We start from the raw sequence: 26,631 nt of genomic DNA, 5'->3' as shown, positions 1-26,631 counted from the left end.
ACTACTACTACTAATTTGCATTTCTACTTTATAACTACCTGCTTCTATATTTGCCAGTAATAAACCAGCCAATGAATTCCAAAAACCTTGAAAGAGATACCATGCCTTGAGATTTAGAATCAAAGAATCAAATGAGAAAGTTCTCTTCCTAGGTGTTAAACAGTGAGCACTAAGTCATCTAGAGTTTTTCTGTAAGACAGTTGGACATAAATTGTCTTCTATCTCTGTTGTAGTCATAGAAGGAAACTTTTCTTGAGTATGAGGATTTATTATTCATTGATGAATGTCATTTTAAAAATGCTACTGAACTGTACTTATTCAGACTGAAGAATGAGAAGGATTTATTTGCAGACCAAAAACAAGATTTCTGTTAAAATGTATTCATAATTTTTCTAAAATCTGAAACACATGTTATTTACATTTTTAAATCAAATGTTACTTGATAGTTTAAAACTATAAAATCATTTAACTGTTCATGAAAAAGTTGACTAATCTCAAAATTATATATCTTATTATGTTTCATTTTAATAAGTATGCTACTCAAGATCATTTTAGTCTCTCTTCTTGGTTTCTCCTCATGTCTATGATCTCTGTTTGTGTCCTAGAGCTTGGTCTTGAATATTTTCTTCTGTCTATTTCCACTCACTCTATTCATAATTTCCATCCAGTCTCCAGCTTTAAATAACATCTCTGTGTTGAAGGCTCTCAAATTTCCATCTCCAGCCTATTTCTCTGTCTGAAGTCTGGAGTTGTCTATTCAACTTCCTCCTGAATATCTCTGCTTAGATGTTTAATAGGTATCTCAAACTTAACCTGTCCAAAACTAATCAGATTCCCTGGTCATTCCAAATCTGGTACTGTCACAGAATTTCACCATCATCATTAATAGGACATCCATTCTTACAGTAATTCTAGCAAAAACTGTTAGGAGTAATTCCTGACTCCTTTCTTTCTGTCATAACCGTACACAATCGATCAGAAAAGTATGTTAGCTCTACTTTGAATACTTATTTTCAAAACCCATCTGCTTGTTACTTCCTTAACTGCTGACACTGGTTCGAGCAACCGTCATCTATGACCTAGATTACTGCAACAGCCTTCTGACTAGTCTCACTGCTTCTTCTCTCACTCCTATTCAGTTCTGTAGAAATCATTTGTTATTCAGCTTACCCGTGCCCACCTATTAGTTTCTTCATAGTTATCTCTCCTCTAGGACTGATACATATATACTATCTTCTTCTCTCCCTCTTTTTACCTGCCTGTTTGTCCCACATGCCCTGCTGGACTGTAGATAGCAACACCCATTTGATATAAAGCAATCCCTTCAATAAAAACGGAAATGGAATATTGGCCTGCTGGATTACATGGCCATGTTCTTGAATATAATTAGGATGTAATACATTCATTAAACTACATTAGAGATAAAGAGGATTACATTTAATAAAATACACTGGAAGAGTCAGATGAATGCTATTGGCTCAAAGCATTTGCTTTAATTAAGGATGCTGAGTTAAGACGAACTGAAAGAAAAGTTGTCACTTCCTTGTGAAGACTCATCATAATTTCTAATATTATTATCATTTTGGCCTCCCTGAGAAGAAAAACAGTAGAAGCAAAATGTATGACTAATAGTGTTTTCAGGAAAAATTTCCTGTTACTTTGGGATTGGCAACCTATACCATACCCGCTAAGGAAAAAGATTTTTCAATATCCCCCTCCATAAGAACTGAGGTTCAGATACCTCCTTTGTGGTTTATTAAGTGGGTTCTGACTTATTTCTCTTAATCATAACTCAGCTATCCCACTACCAATTTATATAAGCAACAAAAGAAAAGTAAGAGAGATTGAGATAACTATCTATCCATTAATGTCTATGTCTCTGATTAAACTGTTAAGGGAAAGGTTGTTCAGGTTTTCCTTTATCTCCTTATAGGAAGGGAGAGCATCTTCTCTTTTCCAGCTGCTGAAATGAATGAAGGAATGAATCACCAACTGCTGGTGCATTGTCAGCATCCTCCCCTCCATCCTTCAATGTGATCACAGATGCACCTTGGCTGGGTGGGTGGAGGAAGTAAGAATTTTAAATTAATTTGGACTAAGTGTTTTCAATATTGAAAGTAATGAGAATTTTAGAGGCTGCACCCAGCATTTCTTTAAGGAGAGTAAGATTTATCAGTGCATGTTTGAAGGCTATAATTAAGGATGAAAGAAAGAAAGATAGGAAGAAATTTCTGTTTGTCTTCCACGACTTTCATAATACTCCATAAAATTCTTACTCAACCAAGAACTTCCTTGTTCTCAGTGGAGAACTCCCTGAATAACTATGGCTTCCTACCCATAATGGGATGTCTGAGAGAATTCCTTGAGTGAATAGGATGGGACTAGGGTCCCTGGGAAAACTGTTTGACAGCAAGACTGGACTTGCTTGCCAATGAACTTCAGTTCAGTTCAGTTCAGTTCAGCCTCTCAGTCGTGTCTGACTCTTTGCAACCCCATGAATCACAGCACACCAGGCCTCCCTGTCCATCCCCAACTCCCGGAGTTCACTCAAACTCACGTCCATCAACTCGGTGATGCCATCCAGCCACCTCATCCTCTGTCGTCCCCTTCTCCTCCTGCCCCCAATCCCTCCCAGCATCAGAGTCTTTTCCAATGAGTCAACTCTTCTCATGAGGTGGCCAAAGTACTGGAGTTTCAGCTTTAGCATCATTCCTTCCAAAGAACACCCAGGACTGATCTCCTTTAGAATGGGCTGAAAGAATTTCTCCTCGCAGTCCAAGGACTCTCAAGAGTCTTCTCCAACACCACAGTTCAAAAGCATCAATTCTTCGGCACTCAGCTTTCTTCACAGTCCAACTCTCACATCCATACATGACCACTGGAAAAACCACAGCCTTGACTAGACAGACCTTTATTGGCAAAGTAATGTCTCTGCTTTTGAATATGGTATCTAGGTTGGTCATAACTTTCCTTCCAAGGAGTAAGCGTCTTTTATTTATTTATTTATTTACTTTTGGAAACTTTATTTATTTATTTTATTTTTTTTAATTTTATTTTATTTTTGAACTTTACAATATTGTATTGGTTTTGCAAAATATTGAAATGAATCCGACACAGGTATACATGTGTTCCCCATCCTGAACCCTCCTCCCTCCTCCCTCCCCATACCATCCCTCTGGGTCATCCAAGTGCACCAGCCCCAAGCATCCAGTATCATGCATCAAACCTAGACTGGCGACTGGTTTCATATATGATTTTATATATATTTCAATGCCATTCTCCCAAATCATCCCACCATCTCCCTCTCCCTCTCCCACAGAGTCCATAAGACTGTTCTATACATCAGTGTCTCTTTTGCTGTCTCATACACAGGGTTATTGCTACCATCTTTCTAAATTCCATATATATGCGTTAGTATACTGTATTGGTGTTTTTCTTTCTGGCTTACTTCACTCTGTATAATATTCTCCAGTTTCATCCACCTCATTAGAACTGATTCAAATGTATTCTTTTTAATGGCTGAGTAATACTCCATTGTGTATATGTACCACTGCTTAAGAAATGGATAAGAATCCATTCATCTGCTGATGGACATCTAGGTTGCTTCCATGTCCTGGCTATTATAAACAGTGCTGCGATGAACACTGGGGTACACGTGTCTCTTTCAATTCTGGCGTCCTCAGTATGTATGCCCAGGAGTGGGATTGCTGGATCATAAGGCAGTTCTATTTCCAGTTTTTTAAGGATTCTCCACACTGTTCTCCATAGTGGCTGTACTAGTTTGCATTCCCACCAACAGTGTAAGAGGGTTCCCTTTTCTCCACACCCTCTCCAGCATTTATTGCTTGTAGACTTTTGGATCGCAGCCATTCTGACTGGTGTGAAATGGTACCTTATAGTGGTTTTGATTTGCATTTCTCTGATAATGAGTGATGTTGAGCATCTTTTCATGTGTTTGTTAGCCATCTGTATGTCTTCTTTGGAGAAATGTCTATTTAGGTCTTTAGCCCATTTTTTGATTTGGTCATTTATTTTTCTGGAATTGAGCTGTAGAAGTTGCTTATATATTTTTTAGATTAGTTGTTTGTCAGTTGCTTCATTTGCTATTATTTTCTCCCATTCTGAAGGCTGTCTTTTCACCTTGCTAGTAGTTTCCTTTGATGTGCAGAAGCTTTTAAGTTTAATTAGGTCCCATTTGTTTATTTTTGCTTTTATTTCCAATATTCTGGGAGGTGGGTCATAGAGGATCCTGCTGTGATGTATGTCGGAGAGTGTTTTGCCTATGTTCTCCTCTAGAAGTTTTATAGTTTCTGGTCTTATGTTTAGATCTTTAATCCATTTTGAGTTTATTTTTGTGTGTGGTGTTAGAAAGTGCTCTAGTTTCATTCTTTTACAAGTGGTTGACCAGAGTTCCCAGCACCACTTGTTAAAGAGATTGTCTTTAATCCATTGTATATTGTTGCCTCCTTTGTCAAAGATAAGGTGTCCATATGTGTGTGGATTTATCTCTGGGCTTTCTATTTTTTTTCCATTGATCTATATTTCTGTCTTTGTGCCAGTACCATACTGTCTTGATGACTGTGGCTTTGTAGTAGAGCCTGAAGTCAGGTAGGTTGATTCCTCCAGTTCCATTCTTCTTTCTTAATTTCATGGCTGCAGTCACCATCTGCAGTGATTTTGGAGCCCCCAGAAAATGAAGTCTGACACTGTTTCCACTGTTTCCCCATCTATTTCCCATGAAGTGATGGGACCAGATGCCATGATCTTCGTTTTCTGAATGTTGAGCTTTAAGCCAACTTTTTCACTTTCCTCTTTTACTTTCATCAAGAGGCTTTTTAGTTCCTCTTCACTTTCTGCCATAAGTCTGGTGCCATCTGCAAACTTACCCTTTGAGAATAAGGGATTTTTTTCTTGAGTCTCAGTTAGCCTCAAAAGAAAGGAAATCCTTCTCATTCACAGACATTTCACTCTCTGGAGGTAGTTAATTTGAGGGAGCAATTAGAGTAACAATCTGATGCATAAACCAGAATATATTTGTGGTTCTCATAGAAAGAATGTATATTCGCACATGTTTGCCTATTCATATCTAACAATAGACTCATCTTTTAGTTACATATTAAGGTACTATTAAATTCCTAGAGGACTACCATTGGGAAAACTAATTTAATAGCAATCTTCAGGAGTTGGCGCCTAATTTCTGTAGAGCTGTGCAAGAGAAAAGTAAGAGTTGTTATAGAAACGAAAAGAGGTTCAGAACTAGGATTGCTTCTCTGCATTCCTGGCACTTTAATATCTATATTTCTGGCTTTCTCTTTTTACCCAAGATAGAGATGCAACAGTTTCCCATAATTTTCCTTGAAGCATCATCCAGTATGCTGAGGTTAGACAGAACAGGTGGTTTATTGTTGTTCTTGTTCAGTCGCTAAGTCATGGCCAGCTCTTTGCAACCCCATGAACTGCAGCATGTCAGGCTTCCCTGTCCTTCATTATTTCCTGGAGTTTGGTCAAACTTATGTCCACTGAATCAATGATGCACTATGAAGCAAGTTTAAAAAAAAAAAAAAGGAAGGAAATGTAACCCTCCTTGTTTATAATCCCTGAGATCAAAACCTAATTCTTCTTCAGGTCCTTAATCCCCTTCTGAGCACCTGTCATTTCTAAAATGAAAGAACACCAAGATTCTGTAGCATTTTTCTTCAAAAGACTTTTATCTGAATACAGTCTGAAACATTTCTTACCCTTTTATATCTTAAAGCATACTGGGTATCTTGAATTTGCCCATTCTACTTAAAGCAACACAGAAATGAGTCAGTACTCCAGCAAGAATTATTTATAACAGACTTTCTTCAGGCCTTAGAAAAATGAAACAGGATAAATGAATTTTGTCTACTTTATCATTTATGCTTTGCTTTCATTGTTTAAAGTGGGGAGGGGGTTTAGAGGCAGTAATCTGTATTTCACTAATAGATGAAAATTACCTTTTTATGCCAGGAAACTGAGTGTTTATCCAGGAGAATATTGGCACTACAGATTAGCCATATTCTCTTAAATTTCGTCACCATGGTCTGTGAGCCAAGAGTTGTAAAATGACCTGAGGGATTGGAATAGAGTGAGGGTTTTGTTAACAATGCAGATTTCTGCTGGGAGGGATTGGAGGCAAGAGGAGAAGGGGACGACAGAGGATGAGATGGCTGGATGGCATCACTGACTCGATGGACATGAGTCTCAGTGAACTCCGGGAATTGGTGATGGACAGGGAGGCCTGGCGTGCTGTGATTCATGGGGTTGCAAAGAGTCAGACACGACTGAGTGACTGATCTCATCTGATCTGATGTTATAATTACTAAATCTGCATTTTAATATGTTTTTAATATAAACTCATCTCTAGATGTCTGGAGTTCCTTGGTGGCTCAACTGTAAATAATCTGCCTGCCAGTGCAGGAGGCGTGGGTTCCATCCCTGAGTCAGGAAGATCCCCTGAAGAAGGCAATGGCAACCCACTCCAGTATTCTCACCTGGGAAATCCCATGAACAGAGGAGCCTGGCAGACTGACACAACTTAGAGACTAAATAGCAACAACAAAAAGACACCTGTAGATGTCTAAAAAGCTTTGAAAGCCTTCAAAAGCAGTAACCGCCACATGAAACCAAAAGGTCTTTTCCTCACTAACTATAAGCTACAGAAACAAAGAACTACTAGACTTTCTCATATAGAAGAATTGGACCAATTTCATGTGCCCTATGCACAGGGATACTAAATAAGCCAAAATATTGCAGTTTGGAACAGAGAAAGGTTTATTGCTTGGGCCAAGCAAGGAGAATGGTTAGCTCATGCTCAAAAGACCTCAGCTTCCTGGTGGTTTTCAGAGAAGAGTTTTGTTGTTGTTGTTGTTCTATTTTTAATTAATTAATTATTTTTTTGGCTGTGCTGAGTTTTGTTGCTTTACATGGGTTTTCTCCAGTTGTAGCAAGTGGAGGATACTGTTTGTTGTGGTGCAAGGGCTTCTTCTCATTGTGATAGCTTCTCTTGTTGTGGAACACAGGCTCTAGGCACACGTGGTTGTGGCACATGGGTTTAGTTGCTCTGCATGAAGCATGTGGAATCTTCTAGGACCAGGGATTGAACCCATGGCCCCTGCATTGGCAGGCAGATTCTTATTCATTGTGCCACCAGAGAAGTCCCAGAGAAGAGTTTCTAGATACGGAATTTGGAGTGAGGGATGTAGGGTCAGTGACTTTCTTCTGATTGGTTGGTGGTGAGGTAACAGAGTGGTCTTTCAGGAATCTTGTGTTCAGCCTGAAGTTACTGTCCTCCTCCTATGAAGGACTTTAGTTCTTGTAGCTAAGTCACTTCAGTCGTGTCCGACTCTGTCCGACCCCATAGACGGCAGCCCACCAGGCTCCCCCGTCTCTGGGATTCTTGTAGACGAACTTTAAAAGATATACTGTTTCTGCATCCCCTCACTTCCCTGAGCAATAAATTTTAAATCTGCTCTTTGGAACTCAGGGAAGGTCTAGAGGCTGAAGCTTTTTTTGTTTGTTTTGTTTGTATTTTCTAAAAACAAGAAATGGGATACATATACCTGGGAAGGCTCTCCAGGGTTCTGCTTGTTTTCAGTATTTCTCACTTCCTTTCTCTGGTCTTTCTGTCTTCCCTCCATAACCCCCATCTTCTATTCATTTTTTTCCTTTCTTAATAGAACTCACCTCTGACAAAATATCCTTCAAGAACTCTTTTCTAATACCCTTGAGATTTTACCTGTCTCTTCCCCACATTTCTAGCCTATCTAGCTCAAACATGCACTTATTCTACATGTTAGCTATGAATGTCTTCCTTGTATAAACTGTGTTTCATGAAGTGAAATATAATGTCACAAAAATTTAAAAAAATTGTACCACCTAGCATAGTACCTTATATATAGCAAAAGCTAAAAAAATGTTCAGAATAAATAAATACAGAAATAATAAATAAATTAATATCAGGGAAGCACTTAAAATTGTGTGGTTAGAATCTCAGATTTACCTTAAAATTGAGTTACTTTGTTTTATCCCCCTAACCATTCATTTCTGTCTTCACTAAACCTATTTTAAGGAGAATAGATATGCTTAAACAAATGTCTTTCTTAGAAAATTAATCCAATACATCTATCATGGAAGTAGTTACTAACTTGGAATTTGAATTTTCCCTTTTCACTACCTAGGTCTGTGTTTCTCATCAAGTCATATGTTTGATGATTTTTTTTTTCTTACCTACAAAACTGATATAAGAAAGAAACCAGCATTTTTATGCTCAGTTCATTTCAGTTGCTCAGTCATGCCTGACTCTTTGTGACACCATGAATCGCAGCCCGCCAGGCCTCCCTGTCCATCACCAACTCTCGAGGTTCATTCAGACTCACGTCCATTGAGTCAGTGATGCCATCCAGCCACCTCATCCTCTGTCGTCCCCTTCTCCTCCTGCCCCCAATCCCTCCCAGCATCAGAGTCTTTTCCAATGAGTCAACTCTTCACATGAGGTGGCCAAAGTACTGGAGTTTCAGCTTTAGCATCATTCCCTCCAAAGAAATCCCAGGGCTGATCTCCTTCAGAATGCACTGGTTGGATCTTCTTGCAGTCCAAGGGACTCTCAAGAGTCTTCTCCAACACCACAGTTCAAAAACATCAATTCTGGACCATAAGACAGTTCTATTTCCAGTTTTTTAAGGAATATCCACACTGTTCTCCATAGTGGCTGCACTAGTTTGCATTCCCACCAACAGTGTAAAAGGGTTCCCTTTTCTCCACACCCTCTCCAGCATTGATCCAGCAATCCCACTGCTGGGCATACACACTGAGGAAACCAGAAGGGAAAGAGACACGTGTACCCCAATGTCATCGCAGCACTGTTTATAATAGCCAGGACATGGAAGCAACCTAGATGCCCATCAGCAGATGAATGGATAAGAAAGCGGTGGTACATATACACAATGGAGTATTACTCAGCCATTAAAAAGAATACATTTGAATCAGTTCTAATAAGGTGGATGAAACTGGAGCCTATTATACAGAGTGAAGTAAGCCAGAAAGAAAAACACCAATACAGTATACTAATGCATATATATGGAATTTAGAAAGATGGTAACAATAACCCTGTGTACAAGACAGCAAAAGTGACACTGATGTATAGATCAGTCTTATGGACTCTGTGGGAGAGGCAGAGGGTGGGGAGATTTGGGAGAATGGCATTGAAACATATATAATATCATGTATGAAACCAGTCGCCAGTCCAGGTTTGATGCACGATACTGGATGCTAGGGGCTGGTGCACTGGGACGACCCAGAGGGAGGGTATGGGGAGGGAGGAGGGAGGAGGGTTCAGGATGGGGAACACAGGTATACCTGTGGCGGATTCATTTCGATTTCTGGCAAAACTAATAAAATATTGTAAAGTTTAAAAATAAAATAAAATTAAAAAAAATAAAAAAGCATCAATTCTTTGGCGCTTGGCCTTCTTCAAAGTCCAACTCTCACACCCACACATGACCACTGGAAAAACCACAGCCTTGACTAGATGGACCCTTGTTGGCAAAGTAATGTCTCTGCTTTTCAATCTGCTATCTAGGTTGGTCATAACTTTCCTTTCAAGGAGTAAGAGTCTTTTAATTTCATGGCTGAAGTCACCATCTTCAGTGATTTTGGAGCCCAGAAAAATAAAGTATGACTCTGTTTCCACTGTTTCCCCATCTATTTCCCATGAAGTGATGGGATCAGATGCCATGATCTTCGTTTTCTGAATGTTGACTTTTAAGCTAACTTTTTCACTCTCCTCTTTCACTTTCATCAAGAGGCTTTTTAGTTCCTCTTCACTTTCTGCCATAAGGGTGGTGTCATCTGCATATCTGAGGTTATTGATATTTCCCTGAGCAATCTTGATTCCACTTGTGCTTCCTCCAGCCCAGCATTTCTGATGATGTACTCTGCATAGAAGTTAAATAAGCAGGGTGACAATATACAGCCTTGACGTACTCCTTTTCCTATTTGGAACCAGTCTGTTGTTCCATGTCTAGTTCTAACTGTTGCTTCCTGACCTGCATACAGATTTCTCAAGAGGCAGATCAGGTGGTCTGGTATTCCCATCTCTTTCAGAATTTCCCACAGTTTATTGTGATCCACACAGTCAAAGGCTTTGGCATAGTCAATAAAGCAGAAATAGGTGTTTTTCTGGAACTCTTACATTTTCGATGATCCAGCGGATGTTGGCAATTTGGTCTCTGGTTCCTCTGCCTTTTCTAAAACCAGCTTGAACACCTGGAAGTTCATGGTTCATGTATTGCTAAAGCCTGACTTGGAGAATTTTGAGCATTACTTTACTAGCATGTGAGATGAGTGCAATTGTGTGGTAGTTTGAGCATTCTTTGGCATTGCGTTTCTTTGGGATTGGAATGAAAACTGACCTTTTCCAGTCCTGTAGCCACTGCTGAGTTTTCCAAATTTTCTGGCATATTGAGTGCAGCACTTTCACAGCATCATCTTTCAGAATTTGAATTAGCTCAACTGGAATTCCATCACCTCCACTAGCTTTGTTTGTAGTGATGCTTCCTAAGGCCCACTTGACTTCACATTCCAGGATGTCTGGCTCTAGGTTAGTGATCACACCATGGTGATTATCTGGGTCATGAAGCTCTTTTTTTGTACAGTTTTCTGTGTATTCTTGCCACCTCTTTTTAATATCCTATGCTTCTGTTAGGCCCATACCATTTCTGTCCTTTATCGAGCTTATCTTTGCATGAAATGTTCCCTTGGTATCTCTAATTTTCTTGAAGAAATCTCTAGTCTTTCCCATTCTGTTGTTTCCCTCTATTTCTTTGCATTGATCACTGAAGAAGGCTTTCTTATTTCTCCTTGGTATTCTTTCAATCTCTGCATTCAGATACTTATATCTTTCCTTTTCTCCTTTCCTTTTCGCTTCTCTTCTTTTCACAGCTATTTGTAAGGCCTCCCCAGACAGCCATTTTGCTTCTTTGCATTTCTTTTCCATGGGGATGGTCTTGATCCCTGTCTCCTGTACAATGTCAGGAACCTCCATCCATAGTTCCTCAGGCACTCTATCAGATCTAGTTCCTTAAATCTATTTCCCACTTCCACTGTATAATCATAAGGGATTTTATTTAGTTTATACCTGAATGGTCTAGTGGTTTTCCCTACTTTCTTCAATTTAAGTCTGAATTTGGCAATAAGGAGTTCATGATCTGAGCCACAGTCAGCTCCTGGTCTTGATTTTGCTGACTTTATAGAGCTTCTCCATCTTTGGCTGCAAAGAATATAATCAATATATTATATTGATTATATTATGTTATAATATAATTACATATATATAATTATAATATAATATATAATAATATAATAGTATAGTATAATATATAATATTATATAATAAATAATATATATTATAATATATAATATAATAATATAATATAATATATTATGTTTTAATATAATCAATATAATCTGATTTCAGTGTTGACCATCTGGTGATGTCCATGTGTAGAGTCTTCTCTTGTGTTGTTGGAAGTGGGTGTTTGCTATGACCAGTACGTTTTCTTGGCAAAACTCTATTAGCCTTTGCCCTGCTTCATTCCGTACTCCAAGGCCAAATTTGCCTGTTACTCCAGGTGTTTCTTGACTTCCTACTTTTGCATTCCAGTCCCCTATAATGAAAAGGACATCTTTTTTGGGTGTTAGTTCTAAAAGGTCTTGTAGGTCTTCATAGAGCCGTTCAACTTCAGTTTTTTCAGTGTTACTGGTTGGTGCATAGGCTTGGATTACCGTGATATTGAATGGTTTGCCTTGGAAATGAACAAAGATCATTCTGTCATTTTTGAGATTGCATCCAAGTACTGCATTTTGGATTCTTTTGTTGACCATGATGGCTACTCCATTTCTTCTAAGGGAGTCCTGCCCACAGTAGTAGATATAATGGTCACCTGAGTTAAATTCACCCATTCCAGTCCATTTTAGTTTAGTTATTCCTAGAATGTTGACGTTCACTCTTGCCATCTCTTGTTTGACCACTTCCAATTTGCCTTGATTCATGGACCTAACATTCCAGGTTCCTATGCAATATTGCTCTTTACAGCATCAGACCTTGCTTCTATCACCAGTCACATCCACAACTGGTTATTGTCTTTGCTTTGGCTCCATCCCTTCATTCTTTCTGGAGTTGTTTCTTCACTGATCTCCAGTAGCATATTGGGCACCTACCAACCTGGGGAGTTCCTCTTTCAGTATCCTATCATTTTGCATTTTCATACTGTTCATGGGGTTCTCAAGGCAAGAATACTGAAGTGGTTTGCCATTCCCTTCTCCAGTGGACCACATTCTACAGACCTCTCCACCATGACCCTCCTGTCTTGGCTCCACATTGCAGGGCTTAGTTTCATTGAGTTAGACAAGGCTGTGGTCCATGTGATCAGATCGGCTAGTTTTCTGTGTGAATTAACAGTATTTGATACATAAATCAGAAAATGAAAGAGAGAAACTAAAACCAACAACATTTTTTTTCCAAGATTTGAAAATGGGGAAAATGGTGGAGACACAAGAGCATATTTAAGGGATATAATTGGGAGACTTGAGTTCATCTGACATGCTGAGGGTGTAACTAAACCTTATTTCAACAAGTAAAGTTTGTTGTTTTTGTGTTTTTTTAGGGATAAAAATCATTCAATGATAGAATGATTAGATGTTTTACTTTCAAAATTTTAAAATAGCATTTATTATATACATACACGCATGCACACCAAGTTGCTTCAGTTGTGTCTGCCTCTGTGCAACCCTATGAACATCAGCCCTCCAGGCTCCTCCATCCACAGGATTCTCTAGGCAAGAATACTGGAGTGGGTTTCCATTTTCTTCTCCAGTATACATACACAGATTAAATTTTAAAAATACAATTAATGCTAAAAATATTTTCTGCAGCTTACTCTCTAAAATTCTGCTTTTACCTGTTCTCTGATTTTATTTTTCAGCTCCATGTGGTGGCCATTTTTCAGCTCCCAGTGGATTGATTCTGTCACCAGGATGGCCCGGATACTATAAAGACTCTCTGAATTGTGAATGGGTGATTGAAGCTGAACCAGGACACTCTATCAAAATTACATTTGAAAGGTTTCTAAAAATACTTTTCTACTTTAAAAAACAGATTATCTAAAAGAATAGCTGACATTCTCTATTTTACTTACCAAATTAATGATTAATTTTGCTGCACTAGTCAGTTGTTGTACCTTGAGTGTTTCAGAATGTTTTCCCCTTTTAGCCTTCAGTCTGTCCTGAAGTTTATTTTCCATTTGCTTAATGCTCTATCAGTACTAATGAGATATATAAGATGGATTTTTTATTCATATATATAATATGCACACACACACTACTGAGATATGAATCTATAACCTTTAACTTAATGTTTAGTTGCCCTATATTTTGAAGGGCCTGTGGATTCTGTTCTGCTAGATTGTCAAAGGTAAAGATGCTGTAAATACATTTGAATTGTTACCATATTGCAGCCTGAGGCATCTGCTTACATACATTAGCCATATAACTACACTTACAGGGCCTTCAGAAAAATGGCTGTGTCAAATTCATGTGAATTAATGATTTGTCAGTAAAGCGTCCACTCCCACCCAGGATAATTAGTATCACTGATTGAATAATCTATATCCTATAAGATTATAATATTGTCTATTAACAGTTTTAAAGAATGAATCTTCATGTCTGTGATTGGATCACTATTCCCAAATCCAAATAGAAGTATCTATTTAATTTTTCATTTATATTTTGACCCCTCTCATCTTCCAACCTTTTCTTTACAAAAAAAAAAAAAAAAAAAAGGAAAGAGAAGGAACCCCTGTAAGCCTTATTTTACAAATATAGCATGATCTTTCCCTAATTAAAGAGTACCTTCATTGAATTAACCTATTCAGGCTAGTATAAAAATTTGAGAGGAAAACATTCTATTTTGAAAGATGTACAATACTAAACATTTCATATGAGGTCACTCTCCCTTATTATGACCTACACAATTTTATTATGACTGTATTAATTTCCTCGGGCTGCCATAACAAAATATAACAGATTAAGTGGCTTAAGTAACAGAAATGTCTTTCCCCATAGTTCTAAAGGCTAGAAGTCTGAGATAAAGGTGTCAACAGGGTAGCCCTGTAAGGCTTTAGTCTTTAGCAAATAGATGCCTGTCTATGCCTTCCTGTGTCTCCATGTGGTCTTCCATCTGTGTGTATCTGTTTCCTAATCATTTCTTTTTATAAAGACAGAAGTCATATTTTAGTTAGTCTAGTCACTCAGTCATGTCTGACTCTTTGCGGCCACATGGACTGTAGCCTGGCAGGCTTCTGTGTCCATGGAATTCTCCAGGCAAGAATACTGGAGTGGGTCCCCAGGGGATCTTCCCCACCCAGGAATCAAACCCCTGTCTTCTGCATTGAAGGCAGATTCTTCACCATCTGAGCCACCAGGGAAGGTCCCCCCATATAATCTCATTTTACCTTAATTACCTAATTAAAGGACCTTTCTCCAAATACATTCACAGTCAGAGGTATTAAGGAGTTAGGATTTCAACATTTAAGTTTTAGGGGTCAGAATTCAGCCCATAATAATGACTTACATATTAAAAAGTGATTTCATTTAGAATAACATGAAGCGTTTTTGTTATGATATTAAAACCATGTCATTTGTTCAGTAGTTGACATAGCTTCTTGCCATAGTAATTTTAAAAAAGCTTGAAAAGCACCTTATTTATTCAGAATCAAATCATTGTCAAATAACAGTGCCCCATGAATGTGTGATCCAAATTAACCAACTTTACTTTATTACACAAAATTTTACTTGGTTTGGAGTATACCATATAACATAATATTATTGATCATATCATTAAATAATTTTTTAAAAATATTTATGCAAATATGACAGAGATTTATAATGTATTTTTAATTTGTTAAATTTAGAGCATCACACCTGAAATATTAGCATAGTTGTCACTCTGTCATAATTGATCTCACACTTTTAAAAATTGCGTGTATTATAGGTTTAAACACATGATTTTAGTATTTCCTGTTTTGGACTTAACATTATTTTATATCAGGAGTTATGATGCTAAGGTGATTGAAACATCTTATATTTTCATAGTTCATAATATTTTCACCCATATATTAATAATTCTCACTAATCATCATCCTTCAATATCTAATGAAGAGTTGAGCACCATCTCAGATACAAAGGGAAGTCTAGGCCCTTTTTACATCCTCAGAGCTTTCCTGGAGATGCTTTTGTTCACTTAAGACTCTGAATCCCTGCTCTCAGAGTCATCTCACTTTTGAGATATTGAAGCTGCTGTCCTTTCAACTCCTTACTCTGGTCTTAATTTGGATCACTTGCCTTCATTCACACAATAAAAAGAAAGAAAACTTTAGTACAAGGGATAACCAAATAGGATTATTGCACAATCCAGAATAATTTAAGATTAAATAAACCCTCACTGTTCTAAAATTTTCCTGGTAAATTCCATCGTGGGAATGATTGCATCTCTCTCTCTAGTTTCCTCACCTTAGCCTAGACCCTTCTCCATGTCTATCTAGTATTTTCCCCATCAGGATCTTTGCCCTCATCTCCCTCACTCCCTAGTTGCTCCCTCAACTATATAGCAGGGTAAATCTCAAAATATCTGTTAACTTAAGCAGAGCAATATAAGTGTTTGTTTCTCTGAGCTCCCAACTTGGCAATGGGTGGGATGATGGGGATGAATTTTTGCCTTTCTTTCTAAACATGCAGATTAAGATTTTTCCCCCTAAATCAAAGATCAGTGTTCTTATAAGAAGAATTCACCCCTTCTCCACCTCCCAGATGACTCAGATTGTAGCCAACTTTTAAATTAAAATAAAAAAATATATATATATAAATATTCAATATAGAAGAATTACATAAGCATAAAATAATATAAGAAAATTAAGTGTTTTTAACAGAGTGCATTATTGTATGAAAAAGCATTTCCCAGTTTGCTAATAATAGTCACTAAATTCCACTAAAGTAACCCCTGATATCTTTCAGGGCTTCCCATGTGGCTCAGTGATAAAGAATCTGCCTGCCATTGCCGGAGACATGGGTTCAATCACTTATTGGGAAGATCTCCTGAGGAGGAGATGGCAACCCACTCCGGTATCCTTGCCTGGAAAATCCCATGGACAAAGGAGCCTGGCAGGCTATGGTCCACAGGGTTGCAAAGAGTCAGACAACTTAGCGACTGATGAGCACACATGTGTGATATCCTTCAGCCTTATGTAGGCTATCTAGCACTTCCTACCTGAAAAGCAGTTAGATTGCAAAGCAATGGTTGTAATTCAGAGCACCACGCACATAACTTATGATTTTGGACTTTTATTTGAAGGCACTATTTTCTCTGTCCGGAGTTCTTTATATGTCTGTCTTATCTCTTCAAACATGTTGTTGCATGGGCTTCTTTGCTATCTTGTTTAGGTACCTTCAGAATTCTCGAAATTAATATGCACCTACAGGCTACAGTCTAAGTCAGGTCAGCCCAAATTTACCTTCCTTTGGAAAAGAAAAAAATCTTTCCAGTCATTTTTATAAGATGCAATGCTAGAAACACCTAATTTAATTTTGATAAATATAGTTTACTTAGTTATTGTTACTCTGCCACTTTCTTATTCTCTTACCTTTTTCCTGAGACACAATTTTTTAAGTTAGACTAGAAGCAAGAGAATCAAATTAAAAAGTGATTTTCACTCCTAGGGTTTGTGCACAGCAACAAAAAACAGTTCTGTGCATTGAATCAGAACAACAAGCCTAGGTTGAGAAATGATTTCCAGAATCCAAAGATTTTTGACTTCTCCCATGGGTATCACTAAACAGGACTTGTCAGTTATGCCTGTTTTCTTAATCCCTCAACTACCCACTCAAGTAAATTACAACCCCCCCGCCCCCCAGCTCCTTCACCTCCTTGATGGCAATCTTCTTTTTTTTTAAACAATTCCATGTTAATTAGCCCAAACACTGGAAGAATCAAGAGTTAGACCACTTTGTGTATTTATTGATGATGTTTTCACTGTTTTAAAATAGACAAGGCTCAGCTGTATCAGTATATTTTTTTTGAATCACACTTTATGTAACTAAAATAAATAAAGTCCCACATTATTTTAAGTGTTGTGAACAAACATGTTTGGGGGTTTGAATCCTCTATCTGCCCTTCACACATGTACATGTGCACATGCACAAACACACACACACACACACACCCATTGGGTTCTTGAGTTTGAGCTATTTGAAGGGAAAATTATTTTTTAAACTTCTATTTCTTTTGTTTTTCCTAAAGATTCTTAAAGCATGTGTATGACCTGTTTTAGGGTTGTCCATACTCCATTTGCTTTTTATCAGAAACTGTCTTCTTTAAAGTAATTAACATGTTTAAACTTCTGCTACATGGTCAGAAGTAGCTGTGTAGCAAAACAACCAGCACCAATCTTCATCAAGTTAAAAATAAATGAGGATTTTATCCGTTAGTTAATAACATAAAATAGTCACTTTGAAATCAGAAATGTGTACATCTATCACTTCCTTTTTTAGTGACCTTATAGTATTTCAGTGCTTCATTTCCCCCTTAAGATTTTTCTGAGAAACAAGATATCATCTTTGAACTATACACCAAGAATTATGTTGTTAAAAAAATGAATTCATTTCTGATTTTCAGCTGAACTCTTGTAAGGACACTGATTGTTAATTCTTTAATAGTTCTTCTCATCCTGAGAATATCTTTTTATAGAATTTGTTTCCAAATGATGGATTGCATTTATTACAGAGTAACACCATTTGCTTTCTACTACTCATGAGTAGCTTAAACTAATTTGGCTGAAAATGATATTTAAAAATTCAGATAATATATTCAGATGACTTCAGAGACCAGGGTTTGATCCCTGGGTTGGAAAGATCCTCTGGAGAAGGGAATGGCAATCCACTTCAGTATTCTTGCCTAGAGAACCCCATGGACAGAGGAGTCTGGTGAGCTACAGTCCATGGGGTCAGAAACAGTCAGACAAGACTGAGCGACTAATACAAACTCACATATTCTCAAATGTTGTGAGTGATTAGAATTAGTCTACAGAAAAACAAATACTGAAAACATTACAAATATATTAGCCATTAGTTGGCCTCTTGAGATTGCCTAAATCAGTAATATCTTAAGAATTACACTTTCCTGTCAAATGCAAGGGCTTCCCCTGATGGCTCAGCAGTAAAGAACCCACCTGCCTATGTAGGAGACATGGGTGCAATCCCTGGCTCAAAAAGATCACTTGAAGGATGATATGGCAACCCACTCCAGTATTCTTGCCTCAAGAGTCCCATGGACGGAGGAACCTGTTAGGCTACACTCCATAGGCTACAGTCCATAGGCTGCAGAGTCAATAAAGTGACTTAGCAAACACATACACACATACACATCAGATGCAAAACAAAATAACAAAACCACTAATGGACATATAAGTTTTAACTGTTTATCCTTTCCTAACATCAGTTTAGTCACTCAGTCGTGTCCGACTCTTTGCGACCCCATGAACCACAGCATGCCAGGCACCCCTGTTCAAAACCAACTCCCAGAGTTTACCCAAACTCATGTCCATTGAGTTGGTGATGCCATCCAACCATCTTCTCCTCTGTCGACCCCTTCTCCTCCTGCTCTTAATCTTTCCCAGCATCAGGGTCTTTTCAAATGAGTCAGCTCTTCGCATCAGGTGGCCAACATATTGGAGTTTAAGCTTCAACATCAGTCCTTTCAGTGAACACCCAGGACTGATCTCCTTTAGAATGGACTGGTTGGATTTCCTTGCAGTCCAAAGGACTCTCAAAAGTCTTCTCCAACACCACAGTCCAAAAGCATCAATTCTTTGGCACTCAGCTTTCTTTATAGTCCAACTCTCACATCCATACTTGACGACTGGAAAAACCATAGCCTTGACTAGACGCACCTTTGCTAGCAAAGGAATGTCTCTGCTTTTTAATATGCTATCTCGGTTGGTCATAACTTTCCTTCCAAGGAGTAAGTGTCTTTTAATTTCATGGCTGAAATCACCATCTGCAGTGATTTTGGAGCCCCCCAAAATAGTCAACCACTGTTTCCCCATCTATTTGCCATGAAGTGATGAAACCAGATGCCATGATCTTAGTTTTCTGAATGTTGAGCTTTAAGCCAATTTTTTCACTCTCCCTTTGCATTTTCATCAAGAGGCTCTTTAGCTCTTCTTCACTTTCTGCCCTAAGGGTGGTGTCATCTGCATATCTGAGGTTATTGATATTTCTCCCAGCAGTCTTGATTCCAGCTTGTGCTTCTTCCAGCCCAGCATTTCTCATGATGTATTCTGCATATAAGTTAAATAAGCAGGGTGACAATATACAGCATTGATGTACTCCTTTTCCTATTTGGAACCAGTCTGTTTTTCCATATCCAGTTCTAACTGTTGCTTCCTGACCTGCATATAGGTTTTTCAAGAGGCAGGTCAGGTGGTCTGAAATTCCCATCTCTTTCAGAATTTCCTACAGTTTATTGTGATCCACACAGTCAAAGGCTTTGGCATAGTCAATAAAGCAGAAATAGATGTTTTTCTGGAACTCTCTTGCTTTTTCCATGATCCATCGGATGTTGGCAATTTGATCTCTGGTCCTTCTGCCTTTTTAAAACCAGTTTGAACATCTGGAAGTTCACGGTTCACATATTGCTGAAGCCTGGCTTGGAGAATTTTGAGCAGTACTTTACTAGCATGTGAGATGAGTACAATTGTGCGGTAGTTTGAGCATTCTTTGGCAATGCCTTTCTTTGGGACTGGAATGAAAACTGATCTTTTCCAGTCCTGTGACCACTGCTGAGTTTTCCAAATTTGCTGGCATATTGAGTGCTGCATTTTCACAGCATCATTTTTCAGGATTTGAAATAGCTCAATCGGAATTCCATCATCTCCACTAGCTTTGTTTATAGTAATGCTTTCTAAGGCCCACTGGACTTCACATTCCAGGATGTCTGGCTCTAGGTGAGCGATCACATCATTGTGATTATCTGGGTTGTGAAGATATTTTTTGTACAGTTCTTCCTAACATAGCCAACAGTTAGATCTTATTCTGAGATTTGCAGAGGAATTTTGTTTTCTTTCTTCTCTCATTTATTAATATTTGGTAGCTCCTAACTCAATTAACTTTACTGTTAATAATCTTAAACTTTTATTTCTGTTCACCTTCCTGTCCTTAACTCCTTGACCACAAGCCATCAGTATCAGTCTACCTGAGTGCAAATTTTAAAATGAGAACTATTTCACTGTGATCAGAAAGATTTTGGATAACACAAGGAATATTTTAAAAGATACTGAAAATTGACTAAAATCAGATTAAATTTCATTTTAATATCATCTCGTGGCTCCATAAGATTTTTTATGATAAACAATAAATTTAATGTCATAAACAAATACACAGTAGATCAAGGCAATTCATGTGAAATTTATATATAACCATCCTAAAATACAAAATGAAAGAAATTCAAATTATTGTGTAACTCTTTTTCATTTTCTCTGTTATTATAATGTATTTTTATAGTTTCTTGTGGCAAATCTGTGGTGATTTTCTTTTCAGACATTCACTCCTAGTGAATAATACTCTCTGATCACAGCATTTAATGTTGCTATTCTATTAAGAATTAAGTCTCTTTATGCTTTAATTCAAAGTAACCCCTGACTTTTCTGTGCACTTTAGTTTGGTTGTTATCAGCTGCCTTGCTATCAAAGTGAAAGTCCAATTTCAGCACTAGAGTAGACTGACTACAAAATAACCAAATAATAGATTTGCAGTGCATAATTGCCTGATCATTTATTTAAAGGACATAATGTGTTTCTATACATTTACTACTCTAAATCATATTATTGGAAAAACTATTTTTATTAGACAAAAATACAATATATCCCAGGTTGCAAAGAGAAAAGTAAGATAAACTTATGAAATCCATTAGTTTTACTAAACCTTTTTTAATAGTATGTACCAGTAGTACAAATCTAAAAATATTTCATTTGTATTTGTCAAATAGCATTAAATTCTACACTTTGCTTTGACTATTGTTAGGTATGATGGAGTGATTATCTATTAATGATAACTGTTGATTATAAAGTGATTATCTGAAAATTGGTGGACATTTCAACTGACAATTATTTTAAGAACATAGTGAATATAACTAGTTGCCAAAATGTGTTGGAAGGTACATTTTAAAAGAGTGAAAATGAATGGTTAATACTGAAATATCTAAATATATTGACTTTTTTTTATAAAATTGATAACAGTTCTAGAGAAAATATTCTCTTTTTTCCTTTAAAATACATTCATTCTTTCATTTATCTAATAAATATTTACTGAGGTTTGCTATATTCAGAACATCAACAAAAAACAGAAACTGTCTGACCTCATGGAGTTTATAATCTCTTAAAGGAGACAGCTGTCAACAAGTTAACTATGATTAGTATCACAAAAGCACAATAAATTGTGACAATATGGTAAAGAAACTAACCTACACTGTGAGGTCAGAGAAGGGCTTGCTGTGGACATATCTAAGCTGAAAACTGAAACATGTATAGGAAACCCTCGGTGAAGGCAGAAAAGAATGTCCTAGGCTGTAGGATCATCATGGCAAGGGAGTCAGATGCTCAGTTTTTCATGATTCCACATAAAGGCTTTTTTTTTTTCCATAACTGAGATTTCTGATCCAGATTCAAAATGTGGTATAATCCTGACATGCAAGAAGGAACTAAAAATTTTATTTTATTAATAATGTGTTATGCATGTTAAAATAAGCTCTGTTTTGGCTACAGATTATAATATAATTATATCTTTAAAAAATTGAAAGTAATATCAGGAAGAACAGCCAAAAATCTAAATAAAAACCATACAAAAATTTAATGGCCAAACGGATTTGTCAAAAACCAAAACAGAGATATGAAGAAGAGGTCAGTATGAAGCAGAGGTCAGATTTGAAATATATATACATATACTAAAGATGAAATTATGATGATCTGATTGAGGGTAAATGTTATATAGTCATGCAGTTTTCCATAGAAATGAAGAAAGCAAAAAAAAAAAAAAAAAAAGGTGACTCCATAAAAGGTTAACGAAAAGGCCATTTATTTACTCAAGACAGTCTGTAATATTTGAATAAATCTTTCTTGTGAACTATAAGTATATATACATACTATTTACATGAAAACTGTCCACAGGAATAAGAACTTATAACTTTGATATTCTTAAATTATGGATCCTTAAATGATGTATAAGATATTAGCAAAGCTAAAGAAAATTATATATAAAATTAGTAAAAATTATACATAGTAATTTAAATAGCAGCCTAAAGTGTTTTTTCCTAATAAATATATTTTCACATCTCTCTCTTAATCTTAGATTTCAGACTGAATTGAATTATGATGTTCTGGAAGTTCACGATGGGCCAAATCTTCTGTCGCCCTTGCTTGGATCTTACAATGGCACACAGGTGCCCCAGTTTCTATTTAGCAGCAGTAATTTTATATACCTTCTATTTACAACAGACAATAGTCGTTCTAATAACGGTTTCAAGATTCATTATGAAAGTAAGTGATGCCAACATTTATTTTTTAATTTTTTTATTCTGTTTTCCATGCTTTTGGTATTATCTTGTATCATTAAGAGAACCTATGAGAATGCTAATGGGTTATAAGGTGTGTGTTTCAGTAATTTCCATAATAGGTTTTTTCCAGCAATATTTATGTAATATCATTATGAAGGGAAATACTAAGGAAATGTAAAAAGTATTAACTAAAAAATCTTAAAAGTGAGTTCATATAATCATTGTTTGTGCAGTTCTGAAAAACCAACAATAAGTGGAAATGTCAGTCTAAGATGTATATGAACATTGACAAATTCTTCTAGCATTCACTTCATAAACTCAATCATACTTCTATATTTTCCTCACACTCATTGTATAGATTTCCATTTAAAATATTTAATTTTGTTATTTTGTATGAAGTATTGAAAATTATATTAATATTATAAAGTAAAATATATACTCATGTATATGCAACAATGGCTAACATAAGTAGCCAAAGGCTATATATTAAAACAAGCTCTAATTTACAGTCAGAGAAGGCAATGGCACCCCACTCCAGTACTCTTGCCTGGAAAATCCCATGGACAGAGGAGCCTGGTAGGCTGCAGTCCCTGGGGTCGCTGCGAGTCAGACACAACTGAGCTGCCTCGCTTTCACTTTTCACTTTCATGCACTGGAGAAGGAAATGGCAACCCACTCCAGTGTTCTTGCCTGGAGAATCCCAGGGATGGGAGAGCCTGGTGGACTGCCATCTATGGGGCCGCACAGAGTCGGACACGACTGAAGCGACATAGCAGCAGCAGCTAATTTATAGTGCTGGAATCAGTTTACAATAATTTCACTTAGAATACTACAGTTTTGTTTAAAAAATCTAAAATATGTCTGACTTTTTAAATAGATTCTGATATATATATATATATACAAATCTCTGTTTTATTTATAAACATCTAACATATTTAAACATGTGGATGTATCGCATATGATGCACAGTTGCACACATACATATAAACTCATGTATTCATACATTTTAATCTGGAAATATGTTGCCATATATCTTTCCGTGAAAAACAGTTGTGGTGATTGTATCTAACAATACATTTAAGATTACTGCAAGATATCTTTAAATCAGTTTCAGATAGATATTGTATCTCTTATTTTTGTATTCAAGTCTCCTATGCCCCTTCGCCCCTCAGAAAAAAAATTCCAGCATTTAAATTTGTAACTGTATATTCCATGTTAAGTGTCTGTCTTCAGTAAATCTGGATGGATCCGTGAGGTTTTTTTTTTTTTAATTATGAATATATATTTATTATTTTATTTTTGTTTTCAACCTTATCTACAATATCATTTAATTACATTAACTTCCCTTTACTTAGAGCTTTGTGGCATGGAAATATATTTTATGAACTATTATAAAATGCAATAAGAGGATTAACACACACTTGGGAATTAAAATGAATTTAAAGAACTTTGATTTCGATCTTTAACATTTATTAGTTAAGCCTGAGTCAGAGTAGAGTCAGTTTTAAAGGTCTATTTCAAAATTAATTCTCACTAGCAATTAATTTGTATCAGTGTGCTAACATGAGCAGATACCATTTTTACTTTTGTCCAGCGTTCTATTCTATGCCAAATACATCCTATTCAGTCCATTTCAATCAAGGTAGGTGGTCGTAATCGTGTTCTCATACACGAGTATTTTAAGAATTACGTTAAACCGTCATGCAAAGTTTTACTAAAAGGGTAAGGATTTTCAATAAACTGACCAACAGATTTAGTTCAGATTCTTGCTAAAACTGAATTAAATGGACCAAGGACAGAGCCCGGGGTGAAAGTGAAAGTCGGGTCCGACTCTCTGCAACCCTATGGCCTATACAGTCCATGGAATTCTCTAGGTCAGAATACTGGAGTGGGTAACCTTTCTCTTCTCCAAGGGATCTTGCCAACCCAGGGATCGATCCCATGTCTCCCAAACAGCAAGCAGATTCTTTACCAGCTGAGCCACAAGGGAAACCCGAGAAGACTCTAGTGGTTAGCATATCCCTTCTCCAGTGGATCTTCCAGGAGTTGAACTGTGGTCTCCTCCATTGCAGACAAATTCTTTACCAACTGTGTTTATCAGGAAGCCCAGCCAAGGGGTGAGCCTGACTCTGAGTTTGGCGAAAGCAGAGTCTTTATCACAGTCAGCAAGTTTGTCACCTAAAGGCCTTTGGTGAAATAGTCCAAATTATTACTGAGGGCTAGTGCTTAAATGGCAGAGTAGAGGCTAGGTAATTCTGAGGCTGATGAGAGGCGCAACAGATACTGATTTTGGTCAAATCTGCCCAGGAGACAGTGACTCTGAATTTATATTTGTTTACAAAAGTTCATTTTCTTTCATTTTTATTCTAATTAGCCTTGTGCTTTATTTAGTAAACCAAAAGGCTAATTTAGGGGCTTCCCTGGTGACTCACTGGAAAGAATTCACCTGCAATGCCAGAGACCTGGGTTTGATCCCTAGGTCAGGAAGATCCTCCGGAGAAGGGAGTGGATACCCAGTCCAATATCCTTGCCTGGAGAATCCCATGGACAGAGGGGCCTGGTGGGCTATAGTCCATGGGGTTACAAAGAGTCAGACATGACTGAGTGACTAACACTTTTACTTGTTTAGTATTGTGAGATAATCTCTAACATCACAAACCCTTTCTTACCAAGAAAACAAATAAAACACTATTTCTGTCGACACTTTCTTAATAAGTTTCTCAAGCTGAAGGTATCCAAATTATCTTTTTTAAATGAACCATTCACAAGCCTCTAAATCAATAGAGAAAAATGTTATTTTACTACTTAAAACTTTAAAAATATATTTGGTATTTTGTGAATTTCTATCTTTATTTTAATGGAACACATTAAAGGAGAAAACTTGATTTCTCCAGTGAACCAAATTTTTATGGGAAAGATTTCTTGAAATGCCATCACTGGTTGTACTCCAGAACTTGATTTTATTCCCTTTCTTGGGCACTTTTACCCATCTGTCTTCCTCTCAAAACAGGAAGATTACAAACACTTCACCAATAGGATAAAAGTTATTTATAGTTTACAAAACACATTAAAATAACAAAAACAACACAGAATAGACTTTCGGTTTTTTTGTTTTGTTTTCTTTTAGTGCAATCCCCAATCCCAAGGAGCTGTATTATATTGTATTTCTTGAAATCTAGATATAATCATGTTTCTTAGATTATGTAAATATCATATAAAGCAAGGCAATGATAAATGGCTACAGAACAAATCCTTTGACACAGATACCAATCTCTGAGACATACTTAGAGTCTCCTAAAGCAATTAAATGGAGTTTTAATGATAGAAATAATTTCATAGGATTATTTTAATGACTAAGCGAGGCAAAATTTGCAAACATTTTAGAGTTGTAAAAACATGAAATATAACAAGCTGAAAACATTAATTATTGCTATGATAATTATTGTATATGCATCTGCTGTGCTGTGCTTAGTCACTCAGTCATGTCTGACTCTCTGCAATCCCATGGACTGTAGCCCATCAGGCTCCTCTGTCCATGGGGATTCTCCAGGCAAGAATATTGGAGTGGGTTTCCATGCCTTTCTCCAGGGAATCTTCCAAACCCGGGAACTGAACCCAGGTCTCCCTCATTGCAGGTGGATTCTTTACCATCTGAGCCACTAGGGAAGCCCAAGAATATTGAAGTGAGTAGCCTATCCCTTCTCAAGGAGATCTTCCTGACCCAGGAATAGAACCAGGATCTCCTGCATTGCAGGTGGATTCTTTACCAGCTGAGCAACCAGGGAAACCCATAAATGTGTGTGTGTATATATATACATACATATATATATATATATATATATATATATATATATGGAGTGAAGTCGCTCAGTCATATCAGACTCTTTGTGACCCCATGGACTGTAGCCTACTACGCTCCTCTGTCCATGGAATTTTCCAGGCAAGAGTACTGG

General features: G+C 37.0%; 1 protein-coding gene across 2 annotated transcripts in view; it reads left to right on the top strand.

Annotated features, from left to right (window-relative positions):
• Positions 1-26,631, top strand: part of CSMD3 (CUB and Sushi multiple domains 3) — a 1,458,322-nt gene that overhangs the window by 949,139 nt on the left and 482,552 nt on the right. For both annotated transcript variants that reach the window (XM_044928635.1, XM_025265188.2), the window contains 2 exons: positions 13,005-13,143; positions 22,474-22,661. In XM_044928635.1, coding sequence (XP_044784570.1) covers positions 13,005-13,143; positions 22,474-22,661 — 327 coding nt within the window. The remainder of the gene's footprint in view (positions 1-13,004; positions 13,144-22,473; positions 22,662-26,631) is intronic.

This window comes from Bubalus bubalis, chromosome 15 (genome assembly GCF_019923935.1).
Source record: "Bubalus bubalis isolate 160015118507 breed Murrah chromosome 15, NDDB_SH_1, whole genome shotgun sequence".
Lineage (NCBI taxonomy): Eukaryota > Metazoa > Chordata > Mammalia > Artiodactyla > Bovidae > Bubalus > Bubalus bubalis.
Note: the sequence above shows the minus strand (reverse complement) of the source record. Positions and strands in the feature narration are given on the sequence as shown.